The 27,579-nt window shown below is 41.2% G+C and overlaps 2 protein-coding genes across 6 annotated transcripts in view; one reads left to right on the top strand and one right to left on the bottom strand.

Annotated features, from left to right (window-relative positions):
* Arg2 (arginase 2) lies at nucleotides 1-26,659 on the top strand. Its single transcript, XM_003472364.5, has 8 exons — nucleotides 1-225; nucleotides 976-1,048; nucleotides 18,095-18,272; nucleotides 20,769-20,928; nucleotides 21,763-21,857; nucleotides 22,464-22,568; nucleotides 23,730-23,866; nucleotides 26,204-26,659. The coding sequence occupies exons 1-8, from the start codon at nucleotides 115-117 to the stop codon at nucleotides 26,407-26,409; spliced, it is 1,065 nt and encodes a 354-aa protein (XP_003472412.2). The 5' UTR covers nucleotides 1-114; the 3' UTR covers nucleotides 26,410-26,659.
* Nucleotides 8,459-27,579, bottom strand: part of Vti1b (vesicle transport through interaction with t-SNAREs 1B) — a 41,351-nt gene continuing 22,230 nt past the window's right edge. The window contains exons 6-8 of one of the 5 annotated variants that reach the window (XR_010044861.1): nucleotides 26,653-26,949; nucleotides 16,907-17,053; nucleotides 8,459-14,939 (exon numbers count right to left, since the gene is read on the bottom strand). Coding sequence is in view for 1 of the 5 variants with exons in the window: in XM_063241056.1 (XP_063097126.1) it covers nucleotides 26,853-26,949 (97 nt within the window). In the remaining 4 variants the exon portion in view is untranslated. Of the gene's footprint in view, nucleotides 14,940-16,906; nucleotides 17,054-18,339; nucleotides 22,894-24,861; nucleotides 25,878-26,616; nucleotides 26,950-27,579 lie in introns of those variants that run through there. The other 4 variants (XR_010044863.1, XR_010044860.1, XR_010044862.1 and 1 more) reach the window with 4 other exon arrangements.

Below are 27,579 nucleotides of genomic sequence, written 5' to 3'. Positions count from 1 at the left end.
GGTCCCGGTGACGTCACGGAGGCAGTAGCTAAGCTTGCCGCGCGCACCTGTGCTCGCTGGAAGCCTTGAGCCGCTGCGAGCCTGCTCTTCCCCAGCTGTCGCCCGCTGCCGATCATGTCTTTAAGGATCATCCTCTCGCGTGTGCTCCAGACGCAAGCGCCTTCCGTGCTGAAGAAATCCGTCCACTCCGTAGCCGTGATAGGAGCCCCTTTCTCTCGCGGACAGGTGACAGCTGGGCCCCGGCACCGAGGGGCTCAATGGGGCTGTAGGGCGAGTGTGGGCAGGAGGCGAGGAAAGGATGGGGGGGAGCGAAGAGAGCAAGGGGGCTTCCCCCGAGGGAAGATGGAGGGCGTTCCGTATGGGCTGAGAGCGGTGGGCTGCGCGAGGGCTGGTGCTGCGGCCTCGCCCAAGAGCGAGAGGCCGGTGCTACCATTTGGGGTGATGAATGGGACCAAAGGAGGAGCAGCACCCGGCCAGAACCCCTGGGGAGAAATCCACAAAGAGGAGGTTAAAGAGAGCAACCGGGCGTCAAGGCTTCCGGAGCTGTTCCTCGGAAAAGGGCATTAACAGGGAACGCAATTGTTCCTGGCTGCTGCAGAGGCTGCGGGAGGACTTTGCTCTCTCTTTAATGAAAGAAACCTGCAGTGGTGGAGGGCTCTGGCCCCAGCCAGCTGCACGTGCCCTGCCATCAGCTGCTAAACTAGCTCAGCTCCTCCGTTATCTTGGATCCCGCTGCCCAACTCAGTGACAGGCTCGGAAGTTTGATTTTTATCTAGTGATGGAGTTTGCTTTTCCCGCTTTTCATGTAAGGATCTGAGGAAATGTCGGTGGAACTAATAGGTGGCAAAGCTGATGTTGTGGCAGGTTGGCAGAGGAATCTGCTAGTAAGCAAGTGTAGTATTGCAAATTTATGTATTTTAACTAGACCATCACACCCCACCCCATCATCTTCTCTCACTTGGGTATGGTTTACAGAAAAAAAAAGGAGTGGAGTATGGTCCCGCTGCCATTAGAGAAGCTGGCTTGATGAAAAGGCTCTCCAGTTTGGGTAAGTAGCTGGAAGTTAGATGTCTGCGCAGGACCCGTAATAGAGGTGTGCAATCTTACCTTGTATCCCGGGTCTACATCTTCCCAGTCTCTAGGATTCCATCTGTAGATTAAGCTCGAGTCTGCAGGGAAAGTCCTGTGGTTTTTTTTTTTTTTTTTTTTTTTTTTGGTCTTTTTCCTTTTTATCGGTACCGGGGATTGAACTCAGGACTGCCTGCTTTCAAGGCAGGCGGTTATGCCGCTGAGCTAAACCCCCAGCCCCATGGGAAAGTCCTGTTGCAATAAAGAGTGTGGAAGTCTAGGAGGCCATGCAAGGAATAAACGGCTAGTGGATGGAAAGTAGGGCGAGAATGTTGGTCCAGCTTTCACTGCATAGTCAGCATTTCCCCCCTAAAATCCCAGCTCTCCTAGCTCAGCCCAGTGATGCTTATGAGTCATCAGTCCCGCCAGTTTCCCTCTTTAAATCATTTATTTTCTCTCCAAGGTGAATAGCTCTGTGTTATTGTAAGCAGGGTTTGGTTTTTGTGTTTTTCAAAACTACCTGATTATTAACATCGCCTGATCATTAAGCATATGGTCCCTAGACTTCTCCAGGGAAGAGTTTGGTCCAGAAGTTGCAATCCTGTAATTAAGACGCTATCTTAAGTTTTTAGTACCAGAAGAAATCCTACTGAAAGATAATCCCAGTTCTGTCTATAGTAATGAAAATCTCTTCTTTTGTACCAGGGCACAAAATTTTAATCTCTTCTGTAGTTCTTCTCTGTATCTAACCATGTTTCTAGCTACTGTTCAGTGTCATTTCCTCCATACTTGTTGGAACCATTTTAAATATCTTTTTCTGGTACTGTAACTGCAAAATGTGTGGCAGCAGGGAGATGTGAAGATAGGAATACTGAATCAGAGCAAACTCCTCTTATTCTGATATTTCTGCTGATTGTGAGTCCATTCCAAGGATCAGTTATCTCCTTCCAAAAAAAATCAAGAGTAGTGAATTCACTGAAATCACTGGCATTGAGGGACCTTTTTTTTTTTTTTTTGTCTTTTTCCTTTTTACCGGTACCGGGGATCAAACTCACGACTACCTGCTCCACTGAGCTAAATCTGAGGGGCCTTCTTATGCTTTCACCCCTATGTGGGTGTGGAGACTTGGACTGAAGACTCAAACTTCTTGTTCACTAATTGCAGTCCCTTCAGTAGAGTCTCTTTGCTAATCATTTAAGTAACTCCATGTTCACCACTAAAGGTGAAAGATGAACTGCTAAGATTTGGTCTTCATTATTTGGTGCTAGGAATGGAACCTGGCAAAATGAGTCCTCTACCACTAAGCTATACCCTCAGCCCTGCTTCTTTTGGTGCATCAGGACTAAATGGGTTTTTTAAATCGTGCTTATGAAGATCTCATCTCTTAAAATACCTTGTATATAGTCTACCTTTTTAATGAAATCATTTTACACTGAAGACAATCTCTGGTGATCACTATTTTTAAACACTGGGTATTAAATCTCCATAACTCATCTGATGAACTGGACCTATTTTGCCTTCAGAGACTCCTGCTGGGTATAGTGACCCGTGCCTTATAGGCTCCCAGCACTCCAGGAGGTTGAGGCAGGAAGATCACTGCTGGTTTGAGGTCAGCCTGAACTACATAGCAAAATCCTGCCTCAAAAACAAATAAACAAAAAAGATTCCTGACAAAGTGGTCTAAGCTTCTGTAAGAGGTGATCTTTATAATAAACGTGCAGCCCAGCCTGCTGGGTGTGTGTGTGTGTGTGTGCACACTTGTAACAGCTTCTCTTGCTCTAGATTTGTAGAACTCCTGGCCTGTTACAGCTCTATGGTAACTTTCCAGTTAAACCCAGGGGAAACCCTTCTCTTGAAATATGATTCCTTCTACTTTTGTCTGTTTCAACTCCCAACCTAAAGTGTGGTAAAGCTTCAGTTTATTTTGTCTTACATTTTTTCATGTATTTTTTAGTTATTTTTATCCTGTAGCTTATCATCAGCTGTCTGAAATAGACTCTTTTTGCATATTAATAAGATTGTGGTGCTCAGCAGATTTCCAGCATACGGTTTTGGCTGATCTCCTCAAATATGTTGGAGAAAAGTACCAAGAGAAGTTTAAATTGTTATATTCCTAAGGAGTGCCCAAATATCTAAGTGTTTTTGAGTGCTACCAAATTAGCATAGGTTCCAGTTTCACGGGTGAGAAGGCTTTGGATATGTAGCTTTCAGGAACCCCTTTGTTCTTTGCCTTTTGCTCTGAGGTCACAGGCTGCCCATGTTACGCTGGCATCGGTTAAGCTTCCTGTTTTCTTGGATAAGTGTGTTTGACTTAGTGTCTGGACTTGTTTTTCCATTTCCCTGGGCTTCGGAAGGACACCTCAGTGGGTCTCACAGGTAACTTGGTATAAAAGGGGGCCTGATGAATACTAAGAGCCATTGCTCCAGAACGGCTCAGAAGCAGCTTATCTGCTCCTGATGCTAGGCAGCTCTGACAGCCATGACTATCTGTCCTTTTCTCATTAGAAGCAGGTAAGTGTTATGTGGGTAAAGATGGATGTGAGCCAGGATTAACCCTATGAAGCCTCTATTGTACTTATCGTTGTTTGTTGTTGTTTTTCCTTCTGATGTTAGGGATGCACCCATGGTAGACCAGTAGTGAACTATACTCCAATTCCTTTTTGTTTTTATTATTTTATTTTACTACTTTTTTTTTTTGGTACCCGGTATCGAACTCATGACTTTGCGCTTGCAAAATTTTTTGATTTTTTTTGAGATAGGATCTCGCTATGTAGCCTAGGCTGGCCTTGAATTCACTTTGTAGCCCAGGTTGGCTTTGGCCTCCCGAGTGCTAGGATCACAGGTATATGCCACTACACCTGGCTTTCCCCAATTCCTTTTTAGTCTAGCTAAGCTGCCCAGGCTGGCCTCAAACTTAATGATCTTCCTGCTTCAGCCTCTTGTATAGCTGTGATAAGATGCAAGCACCATAATCTTGGTGTAATTTTGGTAATTTGACTGAGCCATAGTACTGAAACACCCACAGTCACCAAGACAGCTGTCTACAAGAACTTGCCTCTATGGTCAGGTCACGGATCCAGTTTAGGAAATCATTTGGCCGTTATTGTGATTCTTCTCAATTGGGCTACTGAGCACTTGGAGAAGGCTGAGGCAGAAAAATTGCAAATTCAAGTCTTGCCCGGGCAACTTAGCAACACTGTGTCTCAAAATGAAAAAGAGTAGGGGATGCATCTCACTGTGAAGGTCCTGGGTTTGATCACAGTACTGCTAAGAAAAAAAAATCAACTAAGTTAAAGACAAATTCCTCCTGATCCACTTGGCAGGTGCAGATAGAATAGGAATCGTAGGTTGAAACCAGGTGAGACCCAAGAATCTCTTTTGCTTTTAAAGGATTTTTGATAGGTGTCTGAAATAGCTGTTTAAACATAAGGATCTTAAGCAGAGAGCTGTTACTTGGAACCGACTGATATGTGAGCTCAGGCATCTGTATTTGCATTCAGTGACTGGAAGAAAACATTAGGTCTTGTAAGTGGAGCGGTATGATGGGGATGCTTTAGCCTGGCTTCCCTCCTGCTGTTCCTACCTTGAGCAGGCGCTGATTTATCAGCCTCTACTTTGCTGACAGCTGACTGCTTTATCCCTGGAATCATCTCTTATGCCCAGCACTCCACTCTCTTCTGGATGCTGCTCTCCACTTACCTGTCCTTCCTGCATCTCTTGCAAGGGTTTCCTCTTCAGTCCTGAGACATTCCCGCATCCCGGTGTTCTCTCCTTACGCGACTGTTCTCCACTTCCTGTACTCTTACGGCTCTGCCCGGCTCTGCCGCTCTAGAAAGCCTTGCTGTTTGCATCTTTGTTCTAAAAAGCCTCTTCTCACGCTTTCAGGTCTCTCAGACCCATCATATTCCAAACAAACTTTATTTCATCTTCTTCCTCATGCATTTTCTGCTGTCTTTTCATGGTCTATTTTACATTATTACTGTCTACCAACTCAAGACAATTCCAACAATTTTCTTGTTTTGTTCCTCACATCTGTTGACCACTAAGTCTTGCTGACTACTTCTTAAATGACTGGAATTCTTCTCTATAATGATACCTACATGGTATAGAGTTCAACTGATAATCTCTTGAATTATTTTTGCTTTCCTCAACATGTTCTTCATTACCACCAGAGTGACATTTCTGAGATTCTAATATGTGTTTCTCTTTGGTTTAAAGTCTTCCCATGGCTTGCTGTCTTCCCTTTTTTTTTTTTTTTTTTTTTTTTTTTGTGGTGGTGCTCTACCACTGAACTAAAACCATAGCCCTGTGACTTTTTAAGTTTATCTATGCTTCTATTTTTTTGGTACTGAGGATCGAACTTAATGATCTTGCACTTGCCAGGCAGGCGCTTGTGCTGCTGAGCTAAACCCCCAGCCCCATCTGTGTTTTCAAAACTTGTCTTTCATGTAATTTTCTGCCACATAGGTGTTCTGCTTGTATATATTTTGGTTTTTTTCTTTATATTGATTTTATATATTTATGGGTTTTTTTTGTTTGTTTGTTTTTATCGGGATCAAACTCACAACCGCACACTTGAAAAGGCAGGCGCTTATGCCGCTGAGCTAAATCCCCAGCCCCTTTTTTTCTGTTTGATTTTGAGACAGAGTCTTGCTTCATAGTGTAGACTGGCCTTGAATTTACTATGTAGTCCAGATTGACTTCAAACTCCTAATTCCTCCTGCCCCAGCATCCTACTGGGATTATAAACACAATGCTTTCCTTTTTTGTTTGTTTGTTTGTTTTGGTACCAGGATTCAAACTCGACCTTGCACTTGCCAGGCAGGTGCTGTGCTGCTAAGCTATATCTCTGGTGCTATGCTTTTTACAAACAGTGTTATTTTTTGAGACCAGATCTTGTAGATAGACTTGAATTTCTGATTTTTTCCTGCCTCAGCCTTCTGAGTGCTGGGATTGTGGGTGTGTGCCACCACACCTAGCTCCTCTTGCTTTTTTTCCTTAGTACTTGACACAATCTTTCTGTAAATTAATGTACCTGATAGGTTAGTTCCTTTGACCTGTAATCTTGGTTCCTTTGCATTTCAGGAACTCCCTGTTCTCTTGATACTTTGATTTTTGAACCATTATAACCCTTACAGTGATTTATGAAAGCAGCCTATCTGGAAGAAGAGTATTTTTCCAGGGGCAGGGCAGTCAGTCAGTACAAAGATCCTGAGGCAGAAAGGTACCTGGAAAGGCACCTGTTCAGGAAACCACAGAGCATTCCTCAGGCAGTACTGTTGTGTGTGAAGGAGTATATATTCTATCTTCTTATCTCTGATTTTTTAAAATAGAAGCCAGAAATCTACTTTCATGGGACATCTGAGTTGTTTCAAAATGCATATAGTAACATCAGTGAAAATGGTGGTATAGGACCTCCAAAAATTCTTTCATATAAAAGGAAATGAGAGATTTGCAACAGTTGCCAGAATCAACCTTTTCAAAGCTCTAGCAATTAAGGCTTGCAGCAATCTAGAAAGAATTTCACAAAAAACACTTGTGAGGCTGAGCAAGAATTAAGCTGTGTGACATTTCACCCACCATATCCCCACAGTGCCCTTTCCTAGCTCACCTAGTAGCTGGGAAGACCAACAGCTTATGACTGGAATGAAAACCAGGAGCTGGAATGACACCGGAGCGGAGGCTCCTTCAGAGGCCATTCCAAGACAATCTCATTATTCTGGAAGTTGCCTAGAAGTCCCACTTGCAAGGTTTTCTTTATTTGACCAACAAAGTCAATAGGGAAAGAATCTTCTTAAAGCCCAAAGTAAATTGGGACCTCCACCTTCGTAGCATATATAAAAGTTAACTCAGGCTAGGGCTAGTACCCCATGTCTGTAATCCCAGCTCTGTGGGAGGCTAAGGCAGGAGGATTACAAGACAAGGGCAGACTGGACAATTTAGAGCCTATCACAAAATAAGAAAAAAAAAAAAACTTAAAAGAATCAAGAATATATAGCTTAATAGATCCTGAATTCAATCCTCAATACCATTAAAGAAACAAAATTTTAAAAAGTCTAAAACTTAGAATGGACCAAAGTCCTAAATGTATTGCTAAATCTATAAAACTTTGAGAAGAAAACATAGGAGTGATTTTTTTGACTTTGGTAGGCAACAGTTTCTTAGCTATCCCATCCATCTAAGTCACCAAAATCAAAATTGACCAAAAAAAATTGAATAATAAAACAAACCAATAAAAAATGGCAATAGATTGAATTGATCTCTCTCCAAAGAAGCACATTGGTGCACACTAATGAACATATTAGTCATTTGGGAAATGCAAATAAAAACTATATGAAATACTATTTCATACCTCAAGCTTGCTATAATCAAAAAGACAATGTTGGTGAGGATGTAGAGATTGGAACTGTCTCCCACTGCTGGGAATGTAAAATAGTGCGCCCATTTTAGAAAACAGTTTGCCAGCTCCTCAAAAAGTAAAACATAGATACCACATGGCTGGACAGCTCCATTCCCCACAGAATTGGGAACATATGTCCACACAAAAACATATACAGATGGTCACAGCAATATTATTTATACTAGTCAAGAGGTATAGTTCATATGCCCCTCAACTGATGAATGGACAAGAAAAATGATATATTCAGTGGAGTATTCAGCCATCAAGGATAAAGTACTAAATTGGATAACAACATAGATAACTTGAAAACATTATACTAAGAGGAGGTAGACACAAACAGCTACATGTCTGACTCCATGTATTTGAAATGTCTCGAATGGACAAATCTATAGAGAAAACAGATTAGTGGTTCCCAGAGACTGAGGGGTATGGGGAGTGACCCTAGTGGGTACAAGTTTCTTTTAGAATTAGTGTTGATGAATGTATACTTGTGAATGTATTAACCACTGAATCATAAATTCTAAATTCTAAAAGGATACATTTTAGGATATATAAATGTATCTCAATAATAACCAAACTAGGGCTGGGGATTTAGCTCAGAAGCGTAAGCGCCTGCCTGGCAAGCACAAGGTTGTGAGTTTGATCCCTGGTACAAAAACAAAACAAAACAAACCCCCAAACTATATATAGGCAATTGTGTTCGGTAACGAGACTTCTCAGTTACCAGTACTGGTCTATTTTGTAACCTGGATATTTTAGTATGTTTGGTTTATAGCAATTTGTTTTCCTTTTATAGAAGTTCTCTTACGTTGCAACATAGAACATACAGTAAAAACTGTTGACTTTATAGATTGTGTCTGTTGACAGATCTGGATCTTAGGCTAATTTTCAGCCTCTACTTTGAAGCAGTGAATAAAGGTGAAATTAGCTTCTCTTAGATGTTATTTAATCAACATTCTTATATCTTTGGAACAAAAATTGGTTGATAGGTTGGCTCAATAGCAAATATGTTTTTAATTTTATTAGTACAAGTTTATAATACATGATTGCATTCAGTACAAGTACAAAGTACCTCTGAACTCTCTTTTCACTTCCTTCCTGTCTTGCCGCTCCTGCTTCATCTCTTGATCCCTTTCTCTTTTGCAAAAGAGGTCCTTGTTTCCTACTCTTTGTCTTTTAGTTTGCTCTTCATTTGTATTTTGAGGTTCTCAGTCTTGTTTTTGCAAGGACTGGAGGGGGTATATGACTGTCTTCATTACTTGTCTCATTGCTGAGACAAAATACCCAAGTTAAGAGAGGAAAGGTTTACTTCAGCTCACAGTTTGAAGAGGTTTCAGCTAAATCCATAGTCAGCTAGCACCAAGGCAGGATGGCAGGGTAGAGGAGAAACAGCCCATGGCAAAGCAGGCAGGAGGCAGCAAGCCTTCCTATCCCTTTTGGTTGGTGCCACCCCACACCCAAGGTGAGCTTACCATTATCTATACTCAGAACTATGATAAACCAATCAGTGGACTAACCCAGTACCACACCCACGATGCAGTCACCTCCCAAAGGCCCAATCTATGAGCACATGAGACTCTAGGAAAGCATCTATCTTATATCTATAAGCTTTAACACAGTCCTACCTGGAATGTTACCATTAATAACTTCTTTTGTGTGTGGGAGGCGGTTTGAGGCAGGGTCTCAAACTCAGGTTGATTTTCCTGTCTCAGCCTCCTGAGTGCTGGGATTACAGGCACATACCACCATGCCCAGCAAATGATCTATTTCTTTGGGTTCAGCTTTGTACTTTCCAGTCCTTAATACTGCAGATTTCTTTTAGAAGGTGAATATAATATCAGTAATTTGCTGATGCTGTAGTAAAAACTTGTATCACTAATGGTGTACCTGCATATGGGTGAATTTATAGAACACAATATTGGGATTTGTCTGATTTTTGTCTTTCTCATTTATGAAGGCAGAGAAGAATTTGTTTATACTTTTTTCAACATTGTTAGATATCTGACATTTATCATGTTCTAAACATTTGCTATTATCCCATTTCATAAAATTTGTAAAAATTATAGCCACTCAAACCTATTAAGATGGCTACCCATCAAAAGTAAAATAAATCAAGTAGAAATGGTGAAAATATGGAGAAATTGGAACATGATTTTGATCTGTAAAAAGCTGAGAAAGAACAAAAAAGTAAATTATGGCTTGTTGTCCTTTGTTTTTCTGAATTGTTAGTTGGATCCTTGGTCAAATACAGGGTTTTTGTTTTTGTTTTTAAGCAATTCTGCTGTATGTGACATTGTGCACTTCATTCAAAATGATATTAGGCACTAACTATTGCCTGAAACCAGCCCAGTAACTTGTTCCTGTTTGCATGTATTTAACCTCAATGCAACGTATCTAAAACAAACAAAAACATATTGAACAACTTCTCTGCCCTCTTTTCTACTTCCTTCCCTCATGTCTTTATTTACTTTATTTTTCTGAGATGGAGTCTCATTGTGTTACCCAGACTGACTAAACTCAAGGCCTCATAGGACCCTCCTGCCTCAACTTCCTGAATAGCTGGGACTGCAAACATACCATTTTCATCTGAGTGGGGAGCAGAGCCTGAACAGAGCCTGTTGGCTCTTCTGCTGGAGTGCTGTGTGTTTCTCCCCACACTGTGGTCCAGCCCATCCTCACTGCTATCCGAACAGTAGGTATAAAATGTAGATTTGATTTGTCACTTCCTAACTGAAGACCATGGCTCTCTACTGCATTTAGCATTTGGACCCTACCGGCTCCTCCTGCTCAGCTGAGTTCTCCGCATGCACCCAAGGCATGCACCCAAGGCTCGCACGGAAGGTGTGAATTGTTCTGTGAGCTTAAAGTATTGCATATCTTTCCATAAGCAGGTTCTTCTCCCCTTTTATTCCTGGCTGACACTTTCAAGAGGCAGACATTGCCTCTGTTGGGATGTCCTCCTGGCTCATGGGTTCTCTTCTGGTCGGTGTTTCCCCCACATCCTGTGCAAAGCTGTGTCATAGCAGTTACACCTGGCTTGAACTGCTACTCTCCCTGCCTGTCTTCTCATCAGACTCTGGCTGCTTTAAAGCTTCCAACCTCCTGAATACCTGGAGCTAGAGGTGTGTGATACCATACCTGGTTGACTCATTAAATTTTATTTTTTATCTACTTATATTTTAAGAATTTTCGACTATATAGTCAGGCTTTTTTTTTGGTAGGGGGATACTGGGAATATGAACTCAGGACCTTGTGCTTGCCAGGCAGGTGCTTATACCACTAAGCTATATCCCTGGCCCAATCAGAATGGTCTTGAACTCAAGGTGCTCCTTCTTTGTGCCTCAAAGAATGTAATCCCTGAATGCTGGGATTACAGGTTTGCTCCAACCACTGGTGACTGAAATGTTTTAAAATCAGGATGGGTTGGTAATGATGATGGTTCTCATTGAATAAAGCTGAATTTTGATTAGCCAGGTGATGCTTTATTCCTTCAGTATCCATAGTAGCACAGTTCAAAGGCAGCACCAAAAGGACTGCAATGGCTAGTTTAATAAACTTACTCTATTAATGACCAAACTCCCGATACTGTGGATGTGTAAGTTATCTGTGATGGCCCTGGGGTTTGAAGAGAAGATGCCGCCAGGCCGCTTCCTCTCCCACTGTGAGAGAAGATAAGCTCTGAATAGCTAAAGAAACACCAGACTCCTAGTGTGACCCTACAGATGTCACAGCAGGGTGTGACATTGTGATTAGGGCTTTCAGAGAATTGGTGTCCCAATGGTTCATTTCCTTGCCTTTATAATCTTTCGTAGGGAATGTAGAAAGCCAACTTTCAAGGAGCCCTTTCAGTGATAGACTAGTGAGCCTGTGTTGTTCACAAAACTTTTTATCCAAATGATGCAGTCATGTGAGAAGCAGGTTTGGGGAAGTCTTGGGTTATCACCTCAGTTTTGAGGAAAAGAAAAAGGAAAGAGTAGAGAGAGAAACCACAATGATGCCTCTTGGATTTATAACCTGTAATCCCTAATACAGTTTTTTCCTTGTTATCTCACTAACCTTTGTCATTCAACACAGTGTGCCGCAGGACAGGTTTAAAAAGTGAACTTGGCCTTCAGTCCATACTCTTAGGTGAAATAAATTGGACACACACGTGTAAGCACTGCATTTTCTCTGGTGTGAGAAAACTGAAAGTATAAGGACAAAATGTTCAAATGGGGAAGGGAGCAAGGGAGAGGACTAGGAGAAAGGAAAGGGGAAAACAGAGAGAAAAGGAAAACATAGAAACAAAGCTTTTGTAAGTGGAGGAGGGGTTGAAGGGAGGGCAGGGGAGCAGGAAAAAAACAGGTTATATCACGTTCAGGTACACATTCTCTAACCAGTGTGATCATTAAATCTTAAGACATATCAGTCAAATCTGATTTTATAAAAACAACTGAACTTGGTTAGAAACTTGACTTCTCCAAAGCGAGAGGAGAGGGATTCTTTCTCCTGCACCTAGTGTGGCCCTTTAACTGAGGCCATTAGGTGTAAATTCTGCTTTCGGCCCAGAGCGGCCTGGAATGCAGTCTGTCTGGTTTGAGGTTCCTGGGCAGACTCACTAGGATGCCAGCCCCAGCTCTGGGACCTGGAGCTACACATTAGGGTTGCTGACCCGCAAAGCTGTGGTCAGCTGCCTGATTTCTCTCCCTTTTAGTCCTTTCTGCAACAAGATCAAGCATAAAAATTTTTAAGAATCACATGCTGTAAAGGGTGTACTTTTTATCTCCAAGGATTTTTGCTGTTCCTTCTCGGGTTAGATATTGGAGAAACTGAACTGTTGTCAATATGTTAACAATAGCAGGTCTTTTGTGTTCCGAGAAGCCCAGCAATCTCTGAATGATGGAAAGTGGTTATGTGACTTACAAAGTCAAAGCAACTTGTACTTCCACTCTGCCGTTGATGGAACCAGGCTGCTAAAGTGCGACCAGCTGAACCTGTCAGAGAAAGCTTGATCCCTCTATTCCTGGGGACCCAAGGGTGATCAGAGGGTAGATGGAGCTTGCTCAGGGGGACATGTTATTAAGCCTGATGCCATCTGTTCTCCTTTGGCAAGGAGGTAAACAGAAGCAATTAGCCAAAGACATGGGGCTGGGGATTTAGCTCAGTAGCATAAGCACCTGCCTTCCAAGCAGGCGGTTGTGAGTTCGATCCCCAGTACTGATAAAAAAAAAAAAAATGTTCTCAATTAGCCAAAGATACATACACCTATAGCTTCCTTGAAGTTTTGGGCTCGTCCTGTCCTACAGTGCCTTCTTAGGAAAAAAAAAAGAGTAGCCATGAAACATGAAGTCTTACCAGACTACACTTGCGGATGAGTTGCCTGACGCACAGCACTAGAGAAAGGGGCAGTTCCTTTAAGCATGGAAAGCACATAATCCCTCAGTATTAGAATGTCTGGCTGTCTGTCTTGCCCTCTCTCTTTAGGGGTTTCCTATATCATAAAGATTGGTATTGAATTGCTGTGCAGCCTCGGATGGTATAAACTTGGGCTTTTTCTGTTTCAGCCTCCCAAGAGCTGGGATTACAGGTACAGATCACCATGTCTGGTTCTGCTGTATTGCTAATAATTACTGCTCTATTAATAGTATCACTATTACTGCAAGATTCTTTAAAAATTAGAAAGAACGTTCCTTATGCCCACTGAACTACCAGAATTTGCCATAGCACTGTGATAAACAGCTTTAGTATTATTCAGTTCATCCTAGTCTCACAAAAAATTTAAGTTCCAGCCGGGCGTGGTGGCTCAAGTTTGTAATCGCAGCACTTAGGAGGCTGAGGCAGGAGGATCGTTGCAAGTTCGAGACCAGCCTCAGCTACAAAATGAGCTCAAGGCCAGCCTGAACTGCACAGAGAGACCCTGTCTAAAAAAGACCAAAAAAAAAAAAAAAAAAATTTAAGTTCCTATCAATCTCCATTCCTTTGGGTAACAATTAATGTTTTCTGCCACCTCACATCACATTGCTGCAGTATCCTGCAGTATGCGGGCTTCTTACTGTTATTATACTGGTCAGTTGTTGTCAATGACATGTATATTTCTGATTTCTGGCCCTTGTTCACCCTTTAGAAACCAATGCTGAGTTCTAGTCTCCTGGTCCTCTGGGAACCTTGATGTTCTTGGTACAGTGGGCTTCAGAGGAGAAAGCTTTCAAAAGGGTACCTCAGGATGGGTATTTCTGTCTCAACTCCATAAAGAACTAGAATGGAACAATTAAATTGGTAATCGTAGAGCAAAATAAGCTTTAGTATTCTGAGCTCTTAATCACTTAAAGATTATGGCAGAATTTTTTAAAAAAGTGATTCACTGTGGCAGATTAGTCGTCTACCACAATCCATGCTCACTCTGGATGTAAGTTAGATCTATATTTGGTGCCAGTCACCTGGGCAAGAGCAACGTGCCAATTCTAAAACAGGCCTTTACAGAGGTGGTGCCTTCTCTGTGCTTTTCCCCTCCTGCTGCCTTAAACATGGGGAAGACCCAGCTTTAGCCACACAGATGGTAAAGTCCTACATATGGCACAGCCACTACCAGGTCCTGCTCACTGGAGTATGTACTTTAGTGTTAAATGAGCAAGAGACACACTATTTAGGCCACTATTTGGGGAGATTTATGACATCAATGTAGCTTATTTTACCTAGTAATTTTTTTTTCTAGTACTAGGGATTAAGCCCAGGAGCTCACACATACTAGGCAAGTGCTCTACCATGGAGCTGTATCCCCAGCTCCCTAATGATCTTATTTAAAATATTATGTGGCCCAGAGATTTACCTCAGTGGCATAAGCACCAGGCTGGTAAGTGCAAGGTCACGAGTTTGAACTCTGGTACCGAAAAAGAAAGAAAGGAAAAAAGAATATTATGTATTGTTTCTGTGTAAAGGATACAAGGATACACCGTTCAGGTCTGAGAAGTACGATGGGGCACTCTACCATTATATACTTCCTTAATCATTTTTACAGAGAATTTCCATGGCCGGTAGGAGAAGAGGGGAGACACAGCAGGAGAATGCTGGTACAGACTTTACCTGTAGGGGTCTTCGCTTGACTGCCCCAATCCTTTGCTTTCTCTGACTCCTTTAGCATGCCTGTCCCTAGTCCTTACCTGCCACTTAAGTTTGGAAAGAGCAGGGGAGGGTGGGGAATCACAGAGAATAGGCCTTTCAAGTGGGGGCTCTCAAGATCTTAATCCCTTCAGGCTTTGGCTCTGAGCTTTCTGGATCCAGAAACACAAGCCTTGCTGTGTGCGGAGTTCATCAGGCTTTCAAACCAAGACACATGCTGATCATGCTAGTTCTTTAGCCAAGAGAAACTACATAGCAAGACCCTGTCTCAAGAAACAAACCAGTGTCCGTGCATGATGATGTTGAGTGATAGTCTTGCTTGTGCCCAGTCTGGAAGTCCTTGCTGGTATGTGATGCCAAGTGGGTAACCAAGAGGCTGTTGGTGAGAAGGAAATCTGAGTAGTTGGGTAATCAGTAGCATTTACCATCAGGCTATGCATCTGGTAAATGTTCTCACAGCAGTTATATACATTCCATGACCAAAATCTTTTTATGAAATTCAGTCTCTCTTCCTTGGAGAGCATTGTTGTAAGGCTGCTTCTAAGATTTCTAAATTCTTTCTCAGCCTTGTGCTACTTTTTCTGATTTATAGATACAAATGAGTGGATTGCTGGTTTGTTACACTTATCTATGAGTCCACATCCTGGTTTTCATGATTAAACTTGAATGTTCTCCAAGTTCTGCCACTTATCCACTGGAACTTTAATTTCTCAGTATCAGTTACATGATTATTAAGGAGTTAAAACTGCCTGGCAAGGGGCTGGGGATTTAGCTCAGTGGTGTAAGCACCTGCCTGGTAAGTGGAAGGTTGTGAGTTCAATCCCCGGTACCAAAAAAAGGAAAAAAAAAAAAAAAGTGCCTGGCAAGAGGTTTAATGAGTTAAAGTGCTTGGCAAGAAGTTTTTAAGTTAGTTAATATTAACATTTCTTAATTAGATTACAAAGCTTTTATCATTGTCCACATAATATTACAAAATACCAGGCATCTGTAGTGCATGGGTGTCCAACCTTTTGGCTTGCCTAGGCCTCAGTGAGTAAGGAGAAATTGTCTTGGGGCACATATAAAATACATCATATAGGTAATAGAGAACAAACTTAAAACTTTTTAACTTATGAAATAACACACTAAGCCCAAGTCTGACAGTTAAGAAAACTTACATTTCTGCTTAAGAACAGTAAATGTGTTTTCACAAGCACTCATGTAGGTGGGTTAAAATACTATTACCAGTAACTGCTGTGTTTGGCTTGCCAGGCTGCACAAGTGCACACAGTTTCTATTTGCCTGTGACACACGCAGGAGTCAGTGACCCTGCACCGTGCCTTCCTTACACGGCACTCCACTGTGAATATGCAGTCCATGTTCAAGCACCACACAATCAAGTTATGTAAAATATTGCTAAAATATAGTAATATAGTAATATTGAAAGGTTATGGTCCTCTGGGGCTGCATTACTAGCTGGAATTTAATTGAAAATTAGTCAAAGCAAAAAAAAATTAGTCAAAGCATAATTTCTCTTCAGTCTAATTTATCTGCCCCATACTTTGAGACTTGGTAACATCTTCTGACCTTCTTTTTAAAAAACCTAGAGACTGGAGTGTGTACCTCAGCAGTAGAGCACTATTTGCCTAGCATGTATGAGACCTTGGGTTCAAACCCCAACACTCCCAAAATAAAAGATTTTCATAGATTTTTATTTGGTTATCTCTTTTTTTGGTTCACCATGTCTTTGGTCTTTGTCATATTCTATCTGTATTCCTCTTCTCTTTCTAATTTTAGTTGTCAGGATCTCCCCTGATCTGAGGGTCTTTTATGATTTTTTAAAGTGCAGTGACCAAATGATACATACAGAATTCTAGTTTCAGGTCTGTCTATCCTTTAGTTGAGAATAGGATATGGGGCGCCTTTTAGAGCACTCAGTGATACAACCAGCCTGCTGCAACACACATGCCATAGGTTTGCGACCACTGGGATAAGGTTATCTATCTGTTTTGCTACCAATATGCCTTTTTTTTTTTAAATCGGTACCGGGAATTGAACTCACGACCGCCTGCTTGCAAGGCAGGTGCTTATGCCACTGAGCTAAATCCCCAGCCCCTCCAATATGCCTTTTGATGGTGACCTCTTGGATGGCATTATGGATTTAAATTCTAGGTACATGCTTCTCAGATCTTTACATTCCTTAAAACTTTGGCTTTAGACTGAATTTGGGTTTAAAAAAAAAAAGCTCAAAACCATACAGTTTAAATTCATTCTGGTCTTACTCCAAGAGTTTAACAAATCTCTACAAGTAAAAAGATGTATTTTATATCAGTTCTGTTACAAATTCCCCACCACTACCCTTACCTGGACACCCACTTGAGGAGCAGGGGCCTACAGGTACAAGCAGGATGCTCTGATAGTTTAGTTCCTTTCTGATAGCCTCACCCTCAGTGTAGGTGGGAAAATACTGAAGTTGTCAGAAGACGCATGTAGTTCATGATGGGAGATAAACTGTGCAGTAAAGAATAGAAATATTGTGACCAAGTGAGAAACAGCTCCTGATTCTGATACTCAGCAATTGTGTGACCTCTCCAGGTTACTTTTCCTTGCTTGTTCCCTCAACTATGGAACTGGTATCCTTGTATTTCAGTTGCCTAATATGATTGTTTTAAATAGGAATTTGTGTTCTGTGGTTACATACAATGCTTGGGACCTTTTGAATAATCAATAAATGCTATACTTCTTTTAGTACGCTTTAGTTCCTCCAACTTTTTATTTTCTGTCTTTTTGAGACAGGGTCTCACTATGCAGTTTAGGCTGGCCTTGAGCTCACTCTGTAGCCTAGGCTGGTCTCCAACTTGCAATGATCCTCCTGCCTCAGCTTCCTGGGATAACTTTTTATTTTATAAAACAATGTAGGAGAATTTCTAATTTATTTTTGCTCTAAATACTTAATGTTCTTTAAGTCCTATTGGTTAGTCTTGGTATTTTAATTCTGCTTCATAATTCTGGGATTCATGAGGTCTAATTGCTACCAACTTATTTTCTTTCTTTCTAGTACAGGAAATCGAACTCACAACTTAGCACTTGCCAGGCACATGCTGTGCCACTGAGCTATATCCCTGCCCTCCCCATTTCTGTGATTGCTAGGTTAATTAACATCTCTAGGTTGTCTCTTTCTGAAGACAGCTTCTTTGGAAAAATGGTGTTTATAATAGGACTGCTGGGTTGCTGGGAGGACTGAGGTAATTCTGCTAGTCATGTGAATTTTTTTGTGGTACTGGGATGAAACTTAGGAGTACTTTACCATTGAACTACATCCCTAACTCTTTTTAAATTCTGAGACATTGCTAAGTTGCCTTGAACTTGTGATCTGCCTCTACCTCTAGAGTTGCTGGGATTACAGGTATGTGCTGTTGCGTACAGTTACATGTGACATTTCTAATTTTACTGACAAAATGAATGTGATGCTGTCACAAATTCTTATTTGTGGCACAGGCCAGTGAGAATAGCACATGCAGTTCACCTTGTCATTCCCTCATTTGTTTGCAGGCTGCCGCCTCAAAGACTTTGGAGATTTGAGTTTTACTCCAGTTCTCAATGATGAGCCCTTCAACAACCTGGTAGAGAATCCACGCTCAGTGGGCCTCGCTAACCAGGAACTGACTGAGGTGGTCAGTAGAGCTGTGTCAGATGGCTACAGCTGTGTCACGGTGGGAGGAGACCACAGGTAAGAGCCCGAGCATTTTACTTGGTTTCCTCACCTAGAAAAAACACTCTATAGAATTTTTAGGGCATGATGTTTGTTGTAGCATTTTAATGTTTTAAGATCATGAGCTGCTAATGACACTGTGATTTGCTTCATACAATGCACTATTTTAAGAGGATGTGTACCTTTACAGAGCAAGGCTAGACATAGATAAAGGTTTTTAGATAGTGTTTCATGCTTACCTGTTAGAAATGCTTCTTGAGAAATTATTTTTCATTTGACTATTTTGGAGAATTGGTAGAAGCTATCAACAAGCCGAATGTAAGCATTTTTTGTTAACATTTCTGCTAACAGATCTGTTAGATACCTTGTTCCCCACCAAGTCAATATATTTTTAAAATCTCCACATTATGGTCCTTAGGTGACTATTTTTTGTCTCTAACAAATTAGCGTGTACTTTACTGAAAACTGTACAGAATTTTTTTCAGCAGTGCTAGGAAATAGGGGAAACCTGTGATCTATTAGAACTAGATGAAAGTAATACATATGGAGTCAAAATTTGCAAATACTGAATTTCACAGAATTTCAGAGACAAGATCAGAGATCAATCTGGGCTACAGTAGTCAGATTTCCCAAGAGTATGATACAAACTAAATAATAAGAGTATGATACAAGCTAAATAATAAAGGTTTTTGGTAGCAAGATGCACCTAAAATATTAGGAGTATGAAGATTTCATACATATTATCAGTTCCTTCTGGGACGCCATAAGGTTTTTATTTGATATTCTTCTCAAAGTGCTGAGGCTAGGTAAGTTACCCAAAGCTTTGAGTCAGAAAGTAGCAGAGCCATGGTAGGATGCTGGTAATGTGACCCCAAGGGTAATTAATTTCTCTTTTCAGGCCCAGTGTGGCAGTTTTCCCTAAGGTGCTCAATCAGCTTTTCAGATCAGTCAGTTAAATCTGGAGGTGGGGAGCTGGGGCTTAGACTCAGGACTTCTTCCCCGCTAGGCAACTGTTTTTACCACTGAATATCATCCCTAGCCCCAAAAGAGGCAGGCAGATCCCATGTTAGGAATAAAAATCCAGGGAGGATATAAAAGTTAATTAAACTGCAGCACAGGTTTCCTGCCTCCTTGCTCAGCGCTGACTCTGGAAGTTTAGTCTTTCTTCTGGTCAATTCTCACTATTTGGGGATCTGAACACTGTGACTATCACAGTCTATTTTTCCTCTTTGCTTGTGGCTATCTATACTGCAGTCACCTTACTGCTTACCTATTACCTATTCAACACTGAAACTCAGGCTTTATGTAGATTGTAGCAAGGAAGGGCTAGATGTATAACCTCAACAATTGCTGAACATTTTAAAGGATGAGGCATTTTCAGATCACTCCTTTTATAGAATAAAACTTACACTATCACCATAATCATTAAACCACTCCTGATTTAAATGGGCCAAGTATGAGTAACCCTTTCTATAAAGCTGGAAACTAGAGAGAAATTAGATGAGTGGCTTCAGCCATAAAACTCTTCTTGAACTAGAACTCCTGTACTCCAAGTTCACTTGTCATTAGCACTGTACTATCTCGCAGAAGGACCCGATGTGGTGGGAAGCCTATGAGGCTGTCTTTTGCTGTACTGACCACGGCTGGCTGTCCCTACTTCCTAAGATGCTTAAACTGCACTTCCCATGATAAATCCCTTGGATGGGAGGAAGCTTGGGTATTCTAGCTGCCGAGATAGAGCAGATAGCTAACATAAATAGAATCCAAGGACAAAGAAAGGCAAAACAGAGAAACACTTCAAAATATCTGAATGCTATGCAAATATACGTAATGTAACATTCCTGCTAATACGCTTTATTTTACTCAGTGGTGTATTAGATCTTTAACTGGAGTTTCCCTGTTAATTCAGTGTTTAACAACTTTGACTTTTCAGGTTTTAGGAAGCATTACATACAAGCTTTCTAAAAAGCTGTAAGGCTTGATAATTTTTTTCTTTTTTTTTTTTCCTGGTGATGCAGGGATTAAACCAGGACCAAACATGTTCTACTGCTGTGCTACACCCACAGTGCTGCTAATTTTTATTCTTGTAACTGATTCTCTGGAAGTTAGCATTAGATTTTCCAGGTCTCCCTTAGGAAGTATAAAGCAACATTTTTTGCAAGTTGTTTCATACAGCTCACATCATTTAACTAGATTTCATTAACGAACAAATCTTTGGGTCCTTTTCTGGGCCAGGACTGCTGGAGGATCATAATCATAATTATATGGGAGGCAGGGTGGGCAGAAATAGCTTTCAATGCAAGTTGGTTATCAGCACTGAATGTTTTAGAGCTTTACATTTCTCCTGTGATCCACTTTGGGAAGTACAACCCAAGGGCTCTGGTCTTACCCTGACCCAGTTTAGGTCCTGACTTTGCCCTGAGGACAGAGTGTAAACAGTGTTGGCTGAGGGTATTTGTTACAGGTGATATTTATCAAGTAGAGGGCCTTGAAGATTGTATTTGTTCTTCACAGCCTGGCAATCGGTACTATTAGTGGCCACGCCCGGCACTGCCCAGACCTTTGTGTCATTTGGGTTGATGCCCATGCTGACATCAATACACCCCTCACCTCCGTATCAGGAAACATCCACGGACAGCCAGTAGCATTTCTCCTCAGAGAACTACAGGACAAGGTCAGTGGGCCAAAAGGAGAAGGTAATTGTCCCATAGGATTATCCTGGGGCTTCTGGGATCTAGTTCACTAAGACTGAGGTGAAGGATGGATTGAGTATGGCTTAACAGCCTTTCACTTGTTCATTAAATAGTGTAACAGACTAGGTAGTCTGCTAGATGCTGGGGATATAAAGACGCCTAGGACATGATCCCTGCTATTGTGGAGAAGGGTTCATGATCTGGTAAAAGTGAAATGCTAGTATGTAGTAAAGGCAGTGATGGGTATTCCACAGTCTGAGGGCTTCTTGGTTAGAGGCTTCCAGGCTACACACTCAGGTACACTAATACAGAATATAGCAATACCTTGGTCGCCTCTGAGTGCTGTCTTTCTGAAATGTTCTTAACATATCAGAGTCTGTATTAGCCATAAACTAGACTCTATAGTCCCCCTCTTCAGTGAGAAACCAAGTTAAACCAGCATAGTACAAAGATGATTCATTTGGCTGTTGATAACTTACAATGGCAACTGAGTTAAGCTTTTAAAAACCAATCTGTAAACAGTCCAGTGATGTGCAAAGGAAATGGAGGACTAATCAGCATATTCCTGTTACTAGGTAAGTAAATGAAAAACCAAGACTACCTTAGACGAGATTGTTTTCAATCTTTTTGAGGAGGCTAATACTGTCTTTCAGTTGCTCTGAAATATTTCCATTTATAGATCAAGTGTGTTTTGCATTGCTTTAAAAGGGATATGTCCCAAGGACAAGAGGAGAAAGCAACTGTATACCCTCAGAAGTGCATGCTGATGAGACACTAAGAATTCTTGATTAGTCCTGTTCATTTTCTCTTCATAGATACCACCATTCCCAGGCTTTTCCTGGATCAAACCTTGTCTGTCCTCCCCAAATATTGTGTATATTGGCCTAAGAGATGTGGACCCTCCGGAACAGTAAGTTGCTGCATTCAGATTAAGCTTTGACCCTGTGCCGGCCAGCTGGGGTTTTTTTGGTGGTGCTAGAGATCAAACCCAGGGCCTTGCATATGGTAGGCCAGTGCTCTGTCACTAAGCTGTGCTACCAGTCCACTTGCATTTTTATACATTGATGCTTGACTTAATCTGCTGTGGTCAATATAAGGGTAAAACTCCCTTAAACAGACATTTTTCCTTTTATATTTCATCAGATGTTTTGACAATACTGTTGCCTTTGCATATCCTGGTCCCTTTTAAAAATCTAAGACAGGGTCTTGCTAAGTTGCCCAGGTAGGACTTGAACTTGTGACCCTCCTGCTTGAGACCCTCAGAGTGCTAGGGTTAGAGGTATGTACCACCACACCAGTGTCTTTTCTCTCTCTCTCTTTTGGAGACGGGGTCTCATTATATAGTGCAAGCTGGGCTTGAACTTGCTTATGTAGCCTAGGCTGGCCTTAAACTCACAGTGATCCTCTTGCCTTAGCCTCCCAAGTGCCGGGATTATAGGTATATGCCATCATGCTTGGTAACCACACTAGTCTTAAAAGTGTTTTTTAAACTAAAAATTTCTTTATATCTCACCAGCTTTATTTTAAAGAACTATGATATTCAGTATTTTTCCATGAGAGATATTGATCGACTTGGCATCCAGAAGGTCATGGAACAGACATTTGATCTGCTGATTGGCAAGTAAGTAGCTAAAATGTATGTCTACCTCTAGGCCTCAGAGCAGCTAAAGTCCCTTGAGCATAGATAGTAACTTACTTAAAACAAAAGGAAAACTCAAACATATAAAAACTTCTAGTATTTGACAAAAGTGTAGTATGAGGTGAGTATCTTCTTTCTCAGCGGGGAGGGGATTTCCTTGAAGTCGCTGCCCCGATTCTGTCTCTGATAAACTTCCCTTTGCCTCCATTTTCACGTTATCCTTGGAGATGAGAAGCATACATTGTTCCAGGGGCCCACAGTTTTCAGCCTCATTATGGCATCATCCGAGTTTTATATTAACCAAATCCTAGTAGTACAGAAAGAGGGCAGATAAATGTTAATCAAATGCTAATTTAAAGAGCATTTTTTCTGCCAAATGGAGTGGCACACAATAGTAATACCAGCTACTAAGGATGAGGCTGGAGGATAACAAGTTTGAGGCCAGCCTAGACAACTTTGTGGGACCTTGTCTGAAAAAGGGGAAGGGAAGGAAAGACCATTTTCCTGATACCAAGACTTTACTTCTGGATGATGAATGTCACTTCCTAAGCTGTTAAGAAACACAGTTATTTGGCATAAAGGTGTTGGGCATTAGTTTTGGCTGTTGGACACCTGCATTCACATTGAAATTGCAAGTTGTTAGGTGTGCAGACATAAAATTAGAATTAAGTCCAGCTACTGTTCTACTCAGAATAACCAGAACTGTAACCCTGATCATGCTAACATGCTATTGAACTTAAATTCAATATATGAGAGCTCAGTCTCCTATGGAAACAAAGTGTTCATTATATGGATAGTTTCTACTGTAAGAGGCTCTAGTGCCCATGCTACATCCAGAAACATAAACTGGAATTAGTCCTGTGAGGCCTGTAGAACAAATGGCAATATCATCAAGTAGTGTGTACAAAACTAATGTGTAACTCCCAGGAACAGAAAACCTGGAAATCTGCTATATTAATAAAATACAGTGGTACCTCAGTTCATAAGCTTTTTTCTTTCCACTATTCTGGTTGTAACCAGAATTAGCCTGTGAACTGAAGTACCACTGTACCAGGGTCAAGAGGAACAAAATCAAGGAGTTGCAATCACAGGAAGGCACATACAACCACTACCAAAAATATATTCTCTTGTCTTTTTTTCCAGAAGGCAAAGACCAATCCACCTGAGTTTTGACATTGACGCATTTGACCCTACACTGGCTCCAGCCACAGGAACCCCTGTGGTAGGGGGACTGACCTATCGAGAAGGCATGTATATTGGTGAAGAAGTACACAATACAGGTATGGAGCAAGCAGGTCTGCAACCTGTTAATTCCTTCTCTAAATATGCTACTGACTCTTGCCCACTGGTGATCTTTTCTATTTCATGTCACAGCAGACTGTTTTTGCTTAAACTGTAATAGCTAAAAAGCATATGACCAGACAATAAAGAAAGTCATTTAGAGGCATATCTGGATCTGGATTGTACCAAGATACGTGCTAAGGTAATCATAAATATGAAAATGTGTCCACACACAACATTTAAGAATAGACTGCCAAACTGACGCAGTTCCTTGTGTATACGTCATCAGATTAAAATCAAATGGCCACAACTTTTAACTCTAATAGAGGTTACTGGTTTGTTATGAGTGGGAATTTGGAGTTAAACCTGATCTCTTAAAGATTATTACAAGTTGGTCAGTACTATTGTCCTTTTTATCTAGGATGTTTTGTCTCAGAGCTTGTTTGATTGGTGTTTTAATAAAAAAAAAAGACATTTGGATGATTGGCTGATAGGGCTGGCTTGGATTATTGATAGTAGCCACCAGTACTGTGGCTCCTATTGAACTCCTATTTGTTTGCTCACATTTTCCATTTTTCATGAAGCTACTGGTTTTTAGGCCATTTTAAATGACAGCTGCTTCCAAAATTTATAAACTACCACATGGTACTGCTTCGTAACCATTATGCAACTGAGGTAAAGAAAGACATATATGGACCCCAAGACCCTTCTACAGGCCTTCAGTTCACAGGCTAATTCTGGTTACAATTCTGGGATTCTAGGGAGCCCTTGACTAATGGATACAAATAGGCACTAAGCCTGGAGTCTCCTAGGACTTTAAGCAAATACTGCCTGGTAAGGCTGACAGTGGCAAGTATCTCATTCTCAGTCCCATCAATTCAGATGCTGTTAAGGGGTGTGGGTCAGTGGGGAGAGAACTGGGAGTTCAGTCCTCTACTCTGCTTCCCAATGACACCACTCCAAGGAACAGTTAATAACTTGCAACACTCAGATGTGGCAGTGGTCATGCCTTGGGCTTCCTTCCCCTGCTGCAGTATTTTATTTCAAAAGGTAGTTGGTCACAATAGTGCATGCCTGTAACTGTAGCACTTGGGCAGTAGCTGAGGCAGAATTGCTCATTTTGAGGCTAGCCTGCATTACATACATAGTGAGACCTTGTTTCAAAAACAATAACAAAAAACAGCCCCAAAAGACTGTATAACACTGTCAACTACAAATACATGAGCCATTTGCTTTTAAACTTGGAGGATGGTAAGTAATCTGGACATACAGCAATATATATTTTTAATAGTACAAACCCTCTGGATTACTACTTTTGGTATATGCTAAAGGTACATGTTAAGCCGGTGGAATTCAGAGACATAATCCATCAGCGGTACAGGAACATGTGCAATAAAAGACAGAAATTCTATGCTAACACATCTGTCCACTACAGTGTTGCACAGCGCACTCAACTATGCACTGCTCAGAAGGTAAGACACTGAATAGATTCCATAGGCATTAAAGGTATCACTTACAATCATGTAATATCAAGAATCTGTTAGGTAAATTCACTCAGGATTCTGGCTTTGACCTTTATATTCTCCAATATTGTATTACTGAAAATTTGCTCAGGTGGCTCTTCAGCAGGTAGAATAATTTCACTGAGAATAACCAATTAAAAAGCTAAATTCTCTACAGAAGTAGACCAAGTATGAGGTGAGAACAGTTCAGGACAGATCTGAAAGGTTTGTCCCTTTTCCTCAGTTCACTGTGGACAAAAGGAACTTGAGATACAAATTCTCAAATCCTTATAGAAGGTAGCTGGAGTCCAAACTAAATAGTAACATATGGCTAAGTCTTCCCTTGACCATACATAAGATGCTGGGACAGTATGCTGGGAGATGAAAAATGGAGCCTGCTGTCAGCACTTCTGCAGGCAGGACAGGAATAAAGTCTGTAACTACATCTCAGGGCAGGTGGTATGCACTTTAGGAGATAAAGGTGGGGCCCTCAGCTCCTTCCCCAGCACTGTAAAAAACAAAAAACAAAACACAAGAAATAAAAACAGGTAATAGTGTCACAAAGCCTGACAGCTATGCTTACTGTGTTAGTTGAGCATGTATGACTTCATTGCCTTAAACGTTTCTTTCAGTCCTCCTCCAGTATGTATATATATATCAGTGTTTTAAAGTTGTGGTCAAGAGCATGGGGTACAAGGGGCTTCCTGAGAATAATTTCATAGTAGAAAATTACTGTTTTTATCTTGCCACGTTTTCTTTGTCCAGGTAGGGTAACTCTCACTCACAGTAGCAGCTAGGGACTTTTCTAAAGTTCTGTCTACCTTGTTCTTCCAGGGTTGTTGTCAGCACTGGATTTGGTGGAGGTCAATCCTCACTCGGCCACTTCAGAGGAAGAAGCAAAGGCTACAGCTAGCCTCGCGGTGGATGTGATTGCTTCCAGCTTTGGTCAGACAAGGGAAGGAGGGCACATCATCTATGATCAACTTCCTACTCCCAGTTCACCGGATGAATCAGAAAACAAAGAATGTGTGAGAATTTAGAAAATATTGTATGCTGGAATGTTTCACAGTGGGCACTCCAGAATTGAGGCATTTTGCGGGACAGATGTAAACGGCTATCTGGGTCAATACTGCCTTAATAAGAACATCTTGGCATTCTCACAACTGTAGTTTTCCCTATTTTGGTGACCAACAATATTACTGTAAATGTATTTGTTTTTTTGCAGTTCCCTAGGTATTAATGTAGTATTATGTAAATTTGAAGAAATCATAAACATTTATTACCTTGGTATATCATACTGGTCTTGTCACTCTTCCTTCACATTTACGTGGTTTTCTGTCCAGACCCCCTCTTCCCATAGTCTGGCTACACAGTGCACCCTTGAACTGTCAGCCCACAGCAGCAGCACGCTTATTCCATGTCCTGCCTACCACCACTCATTCACAGGGTCATGGCTCTGATCCACAAAGCCCGTCCTGTAAGTTCAATGCTTGCGAAAGAACTTGTAATAAACCAGGCCTCCCAGGATGATGAGCTCCAGTAAGATGACGATGGAAAGCAGCAGCTTGTTGGTTGTCACTCTATACAGAGAAGTAGAAAAAGTAATTTACAAAACCATTTTTCGTGCTGTTCTGAATACTTTTGAGATTTGACTCGAGGTCAATCTGTGAAGCAGAGGTCAGACTGTAAAGACCACTGACATTTTTGGGGGTCACAATGACAGCCCCTAAAAAGGGATCTTAATGTTCTTTGGCTGGTAAGTGACAACTCATAATGTTGTCACTTAGAACACTACTTCACAGAAATGTGGAAAACAGATACAAAGCATAAAAATGTTTGACTCTAAAATGTTTCCAAATCATCATTTGAAATAGCAGAAATAAAATATCACTTATCTAGTAATGTAGAACCACAGCAGTTATAAACCACAGGTGTGAATGAGAAAAGGACTAGGACAGACTTGTGTCAAACTCCAGCTCACAGATGGGTCCTGCTTTTAGGATAGGTAACTGGAAGCCTGGGTACTGCCTTTCAACATCTTGTAAAAATTCCTTCCTAATTGTTTTCTTTGCTCTGCTGTCCTATTCAGTTATTTCTCTTATGTTTATTTTTTATTGGTACATTTTAGATTATATACATAATAATTCAACATAGGGAATTTGTACTTGCATAGATCTTATTTTTTTCCTATTCCCCTCTTTTCCCTTCAA

The sequence above is a fragment of the Cavia porcellus genome, unplaced genomic scaffold, assembly GCF_034190915.1.
Source record: "Cavia porcellus strain 051 isolate PalLab524CR breed Dunkin Hartley unplaced genomic scaffold, mCavPor4.1 scaffold_31, whole genome shotgun sequence".
Classification (NCBI taxonomy): domain Eukaryota; kingdom Metazoa; phylum Chordata; class Mammalia; order Rodentia; family Caviidae; genus Cavia; species Cavia porcellus.
Note: the sequence above shows the minus strand (reverse complement) of the source record. Positions and strands in the feature narration are given on the sequence as shown.